At 41.8% G+C, this 12285-nt stretch overlaps 1 protein-coding gene across 1 annotated transcript; it reads right to left on the bottom strand.

Annotated features, from left to right (window-relative positions):
• Window positions 1–6781: 6781 nt before the first annotated feature.
• On the bottom strand, window positions 6782–9445 carry OTUD1 (OTU deubiquitinase 1). Its single transcript, XM_066199006.1, has one exon. The coding sequence runs from the start codon at window positions 9294–9296 to the stop codon at window positions 7998–8000; it is 1299 nt and encodes a 432-aa protein (XP_066055103.1). The 5' UTR covers window positions 9297–9445; the 3' UTR covers window positions 6782–7997.
• Window positions 9446–12285: the final 2840 nt, after the last annotated feature.

Genomic DNA, 12285 nt, shown 5'->3' with positions numbered 1-12285 from the left:
ATAGTAAACAGAGTGAAATAAATATTTGAGCAGAAGATAAATCTGAATCCAGAACTGAATTTGGTAGAAAACTCGTGGCATCCCACTAAAGGTTTCCATATGACCAAATGTCTGTAGTATTTTTAGAGTAATGTAAAATGCCTCAGTGGCTAGTTATAAACTCCTTGTGATATATTTATAGTTCATAGAAAAATTCAATAAATCAAAAAATAAGTATAACTGACTTGGCACAGACTTGTATTTTTTTCAGTGAGAACTTTTGAGTGAACAGAGAGATAAAACTGATTCCATGTTCCAGTGGTGTACAACTTCTTTTTCTTCATACCAGACAGGAGTGATATAAGACACCAATGGGATATGATGAAGCACAGAATTCTCTACACAGAGACAGTACCTGCCTCTTGTCTACCCCCTCTACCAATATCAAGTGACCCAAAGAGAAATGATACAGCTGCTGGCTGGCAAGAGCTTAATCCAGAGAGCACTGAGATAAAGCTCAAAGGCTTGAGGAAGCACCAAAAGTCTTAGCAGAGATTAACTCAATCCCTTGACTGAAGTAGAGCATCGACTATTACCTACTTGGTCTCCCGGGGTAGAAGCCTGGTTGGCAGAATGATTTCCTGTAGATGTTAGAGCTGAGGCCACTGCCAAGGTTCATGTTATATAACCTGCTTCTGTGACGTTGGCTCCTCACAAATACAGCCTACCCAGTGCAGCTTCCCTTGAGTTTTTGGTTGCAAAAGTTTACATTCTTTCGGGATTTTGTTTGCCTTTTTTGTTTGGGGATTTTTTTAGGCTTTGTTTGTTTGAAATTGTCACAATCTCAGTGCAACAATAAAGAGTTTTGAAGAGCATATGTACTATGGGATCCCAACAGCCCTCTTTGCAATAACATATTTGGTGAAGCTTTCCACAGTTATTATTTCTCTGCAATTGCTTCTTTAATCAACCTAACAGAGCCTGGTGTTGTTTTATCTATCTGTTTTGGAACACATTTGTTTGTCTCTGGACAGAGATAGACAAGGAGAAGAATCTGATCATATAAATACAATCAAATAACTGAATTTTTTACTGTTTGATATAATTTCTAGCAATTTCAGGTGTTGCATAGCCTCTTCAGGGCAACTGCTGGAAAATATTAACTGAAAATGGAGATCTACCAGGAATCAAATCCACATGAATGGTACACATGAACTATCAAGAGTATATCCAAAAGGACAGCAACCTAATTGACAAAACATCCATAAATATTTACTTCCTGATAAGCAAGATAACATGTATGAAAAAAAATTAAAACTAAAAGCAAAATAACTAAATGGAGATTAAGTTTTCAGACACCTGTAAAGCATGTGCTGTTATAATGTTGCTTCCCATCCAAGTCCCAGTGGGACTGCAGCTTTGCTGAGCCAAATGCTCTACAGCATAACAGGTAGTTTTTTTACCAACTGTTTATTCATCACTTTTATGAGTATTCCTCTGAAGTAAAATTATTCTACATGTATTCAACTTACCAGTTAAAGAAGAACACAAGCCACATGCACAAGCATTCCTCACCTAAAGCCAAAGCTCTCTTTCACTGGATATTAGAATGGTGGGAGATAAATGGGGAAAAAAGCAATTACTTCTTAAAGCAAAACATTTTCTTTCTAATCTAGCAATATTAGTCTTTTGTGTAGCAAAGATCCTGAGTGTAGCAAAAATGTAATCTGTTGTGAGATAAAATTATTATTTTATTAAGAAACAATAAATTCAAGTGCATTAAAGCTTTTACATCAGCAGTCAGAGCTATAAGCTGACATAACCGTCTTTCAGAGCAAAACAAGTCTTTTCACAATCACTTCATTTTGGGTACCACCTTTCCCTTGATTATACATAAACAGCAAAACAGCTGTCAACCCTAAACTCACTCAAATGTCCTATTTAATTAGATTTTCTAAGGTTACTATTTTCTAAGGTTAATCCTGAATAGGCATATGATTGACAATCAACAAAACTAACCATGAAAAGAAATTTTAAAATTGCAGATAGAGTTTGCAGAAGTAATAGGAATTGTGTTACTAATTACTGAGACAACAATTTTATCATTGCTCCTACCTTAAACCACAAAAGGCATTGTCAGTCTCTGTGAGTAACCTATTCCAGTGGAGCTGAAGCTTGCCAGGAAGGCAAACAAATCATATTAACACGTTAGTTAACTGCTTAGTTGCTTGGTCATATCTCAATCTTTAAGTCATATGGAAGACAGGAAATTTAGATATAAAATATACTGGTTGGTTTATTTACAAAGGGAGTACATTTTGACCACAGGCTTCCCCTAAAAAAATATCAAAAGAAGCTCAGTTGGAGTTCCAATGATCATGTTATTTCTAAAAGCAGACATCTAAACTTGAGTACAGCATCAGCAATGAGAAAAAATATTGCACTTAGTGACATTGGGTTAAACTGACAGACTTTACTGAATTCCAAATTATACCCAGAGATCTGAAATAATTATTATCTTACCCACATATATTGGTTAGTTAAGTTTTACAATCAACAAAAATAGAAGTTTTGTGCAGGAAAAAAGGCTGGATCCTTGTGCCTGTGAAAATAATAGGGTTTTGCTAATGTAATTATGGATTAATTTTTTTAAAAAAGGTATTTCAGCATACTCCAGCATTTGACTCTCAAAAATCTGTTAACATGCTTTATGTGATTTTTAGAATTACATTGACCTTTGCAAACCATTTTGGTGTTCAACCATGCTTTAAGTCTTTGAAACTCAGTAATAGAAATTCACAGGCAATAAAAACACCATGTCTTTGCCCTTCATGAAATCCTTCCCATTTTTTAATGAGTGTTGCTTCCCTTCCTTCATTTGCAGCCCCCAAAATCTTGGCAGTCCAAGAACTGCATAACTAGACCCCAAGGAGCAGCAGCAATGGTCCTGAAGCTGTCACCAGAACAACAGCACAGCAAGTCAGGATCTCCCTGCTCGGGATGTGGGTGAACAAGGGAGATGAAAGGATTGAAGGCGACCGGGGCCCCTTCACAGCCAGATCCCAGTTCCAACCTTCCTCCTACAATTGCCTTCTTCCCTGCAGATGCCACTCTGTACTCAGCTTAACTGTGCTACAGTGCCGGAGGTTCAAACACTATTAACCAACCATGCCTTGTAAGAAGAACTCAGTAGTTTGCTTTCTACAAATTCCAGTAAAACTTCTATGAAATAAAATAAAGATTAAAATCATAATGGTTTAAAAGTACACACTAAAAATGCAGGAAATGCCATTTTTTAAGATCACTCAAGAAAGATTAATTCCTCCATGTGTACATGCATTATGCTATTACAATTGCACACTTTTTCTCCAGAGAAGCCTGACCTTACTCAGTAATTAGGATAAATTTATGAGAAGATGGAGTAATAACCACTCGTGCCACAGAAACCTGGAAAGTGACAGTGGTTTACTTCCATTGATTTGCAGTCTGAACACTGTGTACAGGTTTCCTTGTATAAACAGATTTTAAATACTAACTTCAGAAAAAAATGGCTGAAGTACAATATATTACTGCATTGCTGTATCTTTTTATCCATTAATAGTATAAATTTGCTATAAAAATTATAAATTAAAACTGAACAGGAAATATGAAAGCCACTTTTTTTTTCAACTGAAACACACGTGCATGTTACAAATCAGCCTGTATGTTAGTAAAAATTCAAAGTTTAAATTGTCCTGCTTCTTTAAAAAGCTCTTCTTTTTAAAGATGACTACACAATTGCATTTGGCAGAGCTGACATCCTTTTAAACAGTTACCACCTCTCTGTAGGCTGCGTATTTTCACACAACCATGCAATTCTGAAATGGGACAATCTTTTTAACACTGAGACTCAGAAATTTTTCTCATTTCACACCGTTTTGCACCAACCTCCTAGGAACACTTATCACTGCATATCAATAAACGGTTGAATAAATAGAAAAGAGTATAAGCAAATTATAAGCAAAAAACAGTTATTGCCAGTTACTTGTCTCTGTTGTGAGATATCTGTCATCATTTTTTGCTTGGATTCAGAAGCTAAACGTGAGGACACTGACAAATCACTCAAACAAAATTGAAATTTTATCCTCAAAAATCCTACCAAGTAATTCCGACATCATAAAGGCAAAAGCAGACTGTAGAAATATTTGTATTCAGGTGATTTTGTACATGTATAAGAAGTACTGAAGCACACCTTTATTTACCAGTGGCATTATTGTAAAAGATTTATCTTGCACACATGTAATGTATCAGCCAAATACAACAGGACAGAGAAACCACAGTAGCTGGCATTAGACAAGTTCTATGCGTCCTAAGAAAGTTACTAAGCACAAAGTGTCATCCACTAAGCTTTCTGAAGAGCAAGCCCTTGACTGAGATGGAAAACAGTGATACTTGCATAAATCTTCCCTTTCCTACTTGCCCATCACCCTTATTTTGGGATTCCTTCATTGCAAACCAATTCAGTTCTTGTAAACCTTGCTTTGTGTAACAAAGTCTATTCAACACACATGACAATTTTAACATATCCCTTGCACATTTCGTGACAGAATGTCATAGTCTTGGCAACCTAAGGAACTCCTGAAATGCAGCATCCAGCATATCCACTAATCCACAATTGTGTTATAAAACACAAGCAAAGATGGCACCACAAAGCTTGTGCTTCCACAGACTGAAGTTCACATTTGCTTGGTTTAGAATTAAAGCATTTTCCACCTGATTTATAGAACCGTACAAGTGGCACATTGAAGATCAAGCTCTTTTTCTGACTTATTGTCAATAATAAAAAGACTGTTGACCAAAGTCCCCAGACAGGCCTAAGGATTAGCTGGGTTATGCAAGTGATTAGCCAAGGTTAAAATAATCAGCAACTGAAATTATGATCCAGGACAATATCTGTCCTTCCCTAGTTACTGGAATTGCTGAACAGAGGACAGTAAAGAAAACTTGCATCTACCTCTGCTTTTGCTGGGGGTGAGAGTAGTGTTACAAGCAGTTTTGTAAAGTTCTGCCCACATGAGAATCACTGCTTCCATAAAATTTGTCCATGAAGCTGTCTCCCATTCAAACAAGACACCGCGAGCTTCCATCTGAACCTAGTGTCTCAGCTGAACTGTAAACACCACAGATATGGAAAAACAAACCCAAAAACCAGCACTTTCCATGTGTCCAAAACATCTGAAATGCCATTTTTGCAATTTCCTTTTAGACACAGTATGTAATGCAAGCTGCAAAAACAAGTGCCTTGTTATACGCTTCAGCAATACACCCTCAATGTCTTTGCAAACTAGTTCAACAAGTAACCTAGTTTTTCAAATTCCTTAAAGTTATCTGCATGCCCCTGTGACTCAGGCAGTAGATAAATTGCTGAGAAACTCTGTGGGAACCCATGCCAGGGTCCTACATGGCTGGTTTTTAACACTATTTATTTGTGATATTTTAGTATCATTTTTATTGGACAGAGTGAACACTATGCAGTACCAATCCTTTTCACTTAGCTTACTGAGCATTCCTAAGGTTTGCGTTGCAAAACAAACAAAATTTGTGATTACAATTAATGATACAGCTGAAAACGGTAAGTTTAGAAGACCTAAAATAAATGCGTTTGGGGTTTTTTTAACTTTGGGATAGTCACAACTTTGAACGAATTAATCACATCCAACCCAAAACCTAAGCAGCCTGGATACAATGTTTTTAATCGGTCAACAGATCACTGATATTTAGTGATGCTGTATTAATATTTTCATTATTAGAGTCACATGAGTAGCCATTTTCCCCATAAGCTACCTCTGTTCCTTATGAACACATCCATGACTGCATCTTCGCTGTGCTCTCACCTCAAAACTCAGCTTTCCAAGCAGTAGTGGACTAGAAAGACCAGGGTCTTTCCACCACTATTTGCACTTTAAAGAAAAGGCACAACTGGGTGTAAGCGTAAAGAGAAGAGGAGAAATAGTGTATTTACCAGTATTTTGAAAATAACATAATATTTAAATCTACTCTTTGTGCCACATAAACCAGTAACAAATACAGACATCACTCCTGCAGCTGTTTATCACAAGTGCTCAACTAAGACTGATACATTACAGCTATTTAGTTACTTTTTAATTGTAACTTTAACCCAGTACCCTTCTGTTGTTTAAGGATTGGGTCTTTTACTACTTTGAGATCAAGGACTGATTTGTAAACACACGTGCACATTTCTAAACACTTTTTAACAACTCGCAAGGCATTTCCATCTTGTGAGCGGAGTAAAAAGCTGTATCTCCCCACGACATTACTTCTATTTGAGTAACAAGAGGGGGCAAAGGTATCACTACTGAAGGACAAAACTCAAGCCAAGTTCGGGGCTAACTGCAGAACACAGGCTCCCAAAGACCAATGTCCAAGCCCAAGTGTTCACAGTCCAGCAGAGAGCAGGCTCACCATCAACCCTGGTGTCAACCAGCTCATGAACTACACCTGAGAACTCTTCTAAGGCATATTAATATAGAAAATTGTTTCTCACTAGCAAACAGATATACTAAGATCTCTTGCAGTAAGAAAATAATTAGATATTAAATTGTCTTTAAATGCTTGAATTTCTTTCACATATTGACAAGACACCAGAATTATCAGTGGTTCACATTTGTAAAGCACTGTGTCCCTTCTTCCCACCTCTTAACAGGGGAGACTAAGGCAGAGAAGCCAAATAAAAGGTCCTGTGAACCCACCTTCAATTCTTCCCCACACCAGGAATGAACAGAGTAGAAAAGAAGAGCACAAGTAAAATTATATTCTTTATTCATTCCATTTTAGCTGTGAATGTTCCTATTATACAAATACAGTATAAATTCCAAAATCACAATATATTACAAAATAAAAAAGTACAAACTGCATTACTTAATAAATATATCTAACAAGTTAATCAGAAAGTAGAAGAGACAGAATCCAGATTGAAAACATTTAAATGTTTGACCCAGCAAACCATACAAACCTCAGTTTAAGTAATTTTTTTTTTTTTAAACCATAATGTAGAATACCATTCCTGATTTCTTGATAGAAAATAAAGTCACGTGAATAAAATGTTGTGATCAGATAATGCTTTGTTGGTGAAACACCAGTGCCAGAAAAGAAGCAGGGCTTATACGAAAGACACCATAACCCCAGAAACAAGAACACAAACACTGAGGTGCAGCCAAGGCAATTACTGCCAAAGCAGGAGACTATTATCTAGTCACAACATTCTATTGCCAGTTAATGTTCTGTTATTATAGATAAATAATATAAATGGAGCAGAGGGTGAGCCAACCAGGCAACAAGAGGCCAGTTTACTCAAAACAGTAATTAAAAACAGAAGAGTCAATCGCTCCCTGCACTGTTCACGTGTAGCTGCATTCCAACTGGCTCAAAGGACCTGTTCTGTGCTCCAGGCAGAGAAAGCAACTGTTCCTAAAAGCAGTCTGTTCTCACTTTGCTGCACTTTTACAAAAGCCATTATTTTAATTTTGCAAGAAAATACCCACAATATTTTTCATCAACTAGGGGGGGTCAGTTTGACATCAACTTCATTTGGTAAAAATATAAGGTTTATGGGTAAAAAACACAGCAAAAAAATAGCTGTTACATCATAAGCCTTATTTACAAAAACTGTTTACAAACGTTTTTGGCTGTACAGCTGAAAGCCAGATACTAATGTAAGATGTAGAAGATGGAGGTAACAGTTTAAAAATAGTGTGCAAAAAATACATTCTTATAGAAAATAGACAGTGGGGAGGAGAGACACAAACATACACAGAGAAATCTGCTTGCAAATAACCCGAGGCTAAGTTTTTACAACAGAATATTACAAATACGTCTGCATTTATCCCCCACAACCTACAGTCCTTCTCAGTCTGGGGTGCTGCTGCTTCATTAAGGATTAAGGCATCACCATCACAGCCAGCACACCTTCTCTCTGTCAGTCCCTGCAGCAAAGCTCCCAGCCTGCGGCCCAGGCGGTCTCATGAGCAGGCATTCTGCTCGATGTACATCTTGGACAAGGACACCGCCATGGACTTGGCCAGCTCCTCATCCCGCCTGCGCTGTACCTGAGTCTGTCTGCACCACGCCTCGTACTCCGGGTTGGGGCACACGCGGTCCAGCACAGCATCGTAGTGCCCATTGCTAAGCCAGCTCAGCCAGATACTGGGCCGTGTCGGGTCCTCGGGCCCCAGGTAGTGAACCATGGTGGAAACGGTGGGGCTCTCGGGCCGGCCGCCCGTGGTCAGGTGGATGTTCACGTTCAGCATCTGCCCCATGGCCAGCAGCTCCGGGTAGCCGGCCCAGGCCCCGTCCTGGGCGGCGCCGATGAGGAACTCGCCCACGTCGCCCTCGATGATGGGGTTGAAGTGGTCCAGGTGGTCGGCGATGTAGTGCACGGTCTGCTCGCGGAGCTCGCCGTGCAGCCGCTGGTCCCCGTACACCGCCTTGCAGACGGCGCGGTACAGGCAGTTCCCGTCGGGGATGATGTGGAAGCGGAACCGGCCCTTCTGCCGCAGGTACTTGTCTTGCTTCTCCACCTCGGCCAGGTACAGCGCCAGCTTCTCGCTGCGCTCCGCTCTGCCGCCGGGCCCCCGCCGCACGTCGGGCCCCGCCGCCTCCTCCTCCTCCTCCTCGCCGTGCGCGGGGCCGCCGGGCTGCGCGGGGCCCGCGCTCCGCTCCGCGGGGCCGCAGCCGGGGACCAGCCCGGGCTGGGCGCCGGCGGCCGCCGCCTGCAGCGCCTGGCAGTGCTCGCTGAGCCGCAGGCTGCGGTTGCTGGGCTCCTCGGCGGCGGCCTCGCCGTCGCCCCCGGCCTGCCGCACGCTCTCCAGGATGCCCTCCAGCCAGGCGCGGCTGCGCGGCGAGCCCGGCACCAGCTCTGCGGCGGCCTCGGCGCGCTGCACGATGCGGATGGGCACGATGCGCTCCAGCGGCCGCCGGCGGCTGACGGTGACCTGCGCGCAGGAGCTGAACTGCGGGCCGGCCGCCGGCCGCCCGGCCGGGCCCGGCGCGGGGCCGCTCGGCATCACCTCCAAGCAGGACGAGAAGGCGGGCATGGCGGCGGCGCTGCTGCTGCTCCCCGCGGGAACGAAGCTGTCCTTGCCGGAGCTCTCGGCGGCCGCGTTCGGGCCCGCGGCGTCGGCGGCGCTCGGTGCCTCCGCGGCGGAGGGTCCCGGCGACAAGGAGACCTTAAAGACGGCGGCGGAGCTCGGCGAGGCCGCGGCGGCTGCTGCGGTCGCGGCCGCCGGGTAGTGGGTGATCACGGAGCTGTAGAGCTGCATCCTCGGCTCCCCGCGGGCGGCGCTTTATAGGCGGCGCCGCCGTCGGAGCTGGGGCGGGGAGCGGCAGCGGGGGCCGCGCTGGGGCTGCCGAGGAGGATGAACCGCCCGGGTAAAAATAAACAAGGGCATCACCGCCCGCCCCGCCCCGCCCGGGCCCCGCGGCCGCGGCAATTCCGACTGCGCCACCGGGCCGGCCCCCCCGCGGGCTCCGGCCCTTCTGGAAGCTGCGGGAGCGCGGGAGGGGGGCGGGGCCGCCCGGGACGTCAGCGGCACCGCCCCTGCCCGGCCTACGTGCGGCCGGGGTCACGGCTCCCAGCCGCCGGCTCGGGCAGCGATGGTACCGCTTGTGTCCGTTCGGTTCTGGACAGTCCCAGGGGCAAGCCGCTGTTTGTCCACCTGCAGTCCCACTCTGGGAAATGCAGTGCGTGCATACAAAGATGTGTGATATAAACCAGCACATTTTAAGAGGAGACACGCGGTCTGACATATGGGTCTTATCAAGATCACTGATAATTGGTTTATTAATTATTGGCCTGTAGCACCTTAAAATTAAGCCATGTCTTCTAGCCCTAGCTGTGATATAAATAAAGTCATACCTCAGTCTTTGTCCATAGACAATGATGTGATCCGTACACAGTCTGTTTGATTACATTCTGACAGGCATGCTGACCAAGAAACACCAGTTTGCACTATGATCAAATGTTAACACTGGCAGTCGTTCCTAACAAAATAGGAAAAAAAGTATTGACTTATGTAAGTTCAAAGTGATACTGAAAAACAATTCTGGATTCCATCCCACAGCCTCAAGTATTTTCAGGAAAGTGTTAGTACTCCAGGCAGATAGTATAACTTAAAAAAAAAAACAAACCCTAAAACAAACAAAAAAAACCACAAACAAAAACAAACAGAAAACCCTTTATTTGAATATTCTGAAAATTTTATTTTCCTCATTCCATTTACAATAATTAAAAAGACAGAATAAGGGGATCACTTGCAATATACTGCAATGTCAAAAATAAATGTTTCTTTGGAGCCTTGCTTGTATTTTCTATCAATCTTTAAGGACATTCTTTCTTCAGTCTCTGCAGCTGATTCCAGGGCTACAAGTAATACAAAATGGAATTTCATTCTCTTTGCATGGAAAACATATTAGAACTCATTCGGCTAAATTGCATGTTGGAGAAAAAATGCCCAAATCCTGCATGCAAAGTAATATGGATATATATGGGAAAAATGTTCACATACTTTTTTTTATTATTATTCTGGATAAAACACAGCAGTTTATTGCATGCAATATTGGGAACATTTTAATAAAAAATTACAGACTAAATATATACCCACAATTTTTGCCTTCGAAGCTGAAATGTAAGAGGTATATCAGATATGAATCAAAGCCCAAATGTCCTCACTTACCTGCCAGAGCCAGCCAAAAGGTGCTATCTTTAGAACAAATGGTGATGGGCCTTATCCAGGAGCATTTCTGGCAGCCTGTTAGAGTGGGATAAGATATTACAACTGCTCTGAAATTACAGAGTGACTCCTGTATTTCAGAATGTTCAGAACTTTGTTTTAAATATAGTTTGTGAGCCCAGTCAGTGAGCCTTTACTTCTGGACTAATCATTACTTAGAGAGGAATATATATTGATCAAATAGCAGTAAATTGAAATCTTTCCTCCTTGAAATGGAGGCTTGGAGCAAAGGAAAGATTCCCATCTAGTTTTATTTCTTAGTCAAAACTTGACAATGTCTATTTCCAAGTTAACATGTGTATGTTTACATATATACTGATAGGAGATTTAATGTAAAACTACTGGAAATTGCCCCCTCCAAGTGGGTTTAAAATACACCTGTTGCTCTTTTGTTACCTTTTTTTTCTTTTTTTCAGAAAAGGTATCTGTAGTTTGGTTTAGTGAATGTTCTGTCTGCTAGTAAATGTCAGAGCTGAGTACAGGATGGTGGGTTAAAGTCTTCAATAGTCCAGTAACAGAGAGAGGAGGGAGAGAGGCAGCTCTTTCTCTTAGAGAACAGTAAATGGATGCAGCAGAATAAAAACACTTCTGCCAGGAGCAAGTGCTGCATTTTGAATACTCTGTACTGCAAATTTCTTTCTTCTAGGATATTATAGAAACTCCTGCTAATGACTGTTCTGCCTCTCCAAAACCATAGATTATTTGGAACAGTGGTACATTAATGGATGGGCAGCTGTTTAATTCTGATTGTTGGTTACAATGAGGTACAACTTGAAGCTTGTGGTGCTTCATTTGAGGAGAGAAAAAGATTCTTGTATGCCCAAATTGCCCTTGTACTAGTATTCTGATGCTCTAATGTAGCATACTCTGGATAAGAAAACTTGTTTATCTGAACAGAAATCTAAGGAATATCCTCAAATACATGCTAAATATGCCAGCAGGCTTTTGTAATGGTAGCAGATAAATTGTTCTTTTTTCACTTTTTGCTTATAAGCAGATATGTCTTTCCTAAATTTTCAGTTAAAATGCACATAGTAAACTTAATAATAAGGTTAATATACAATCAAAATCTGTTGCTAGGTAACTGAGAGACAAAACAAACATTGTAACCACTGTCTTGGTGTTAATAGCATACTACTTTTGATATCTTTATTATGTCCTGTGTGAAGTAAATGGAAAGAGACGCTCACCTTGGTGTGTTTTACCTGTGTTGTTATTAAGTACTGACAGTCTAATGCAACCAACATTTTTCATAACTGAGCAGCCAGAGTTAGTCACACCTACTTGGCCTGAGGGTAATCCAGTCTCTCTGGATGACCAATGACAAAAATCCCATTGAGCTCCTGCCACACAAGCATCTCATGGTTAGCTTTCAACTTTCATACTAGGAGTTACCAGAAATCAGCAACTTCCTAAAGGTAATTTTCTTAGATATCTGACAGGTTTTAACAATAACATCCTAAACCATGGTCTACACCAGGAAGTAATCTTAGAATGGCCTGGATTGGAAGGAATCTTA

The sequence above is a fragment of the Chamaea fasciata genome, unplaced genomic scaffold (assembly GCF_029207755.1).
Source record: "Chamaea fasciata isolate MVZ Bird 193981 ecotype frontalis unplaced genomic scaffold, bChaFas1.0.hap1 SCAF_1, whole genome shotgun sequence".
NCBI lineage: Eukaryota > Metazoa > Chordata > Aves > Passeriformes > Sylviidae > Chamaea > Chamaea fasciata.
This window is presented reverse-complemented; position numbering and strand designations above follow the sequence as displayed.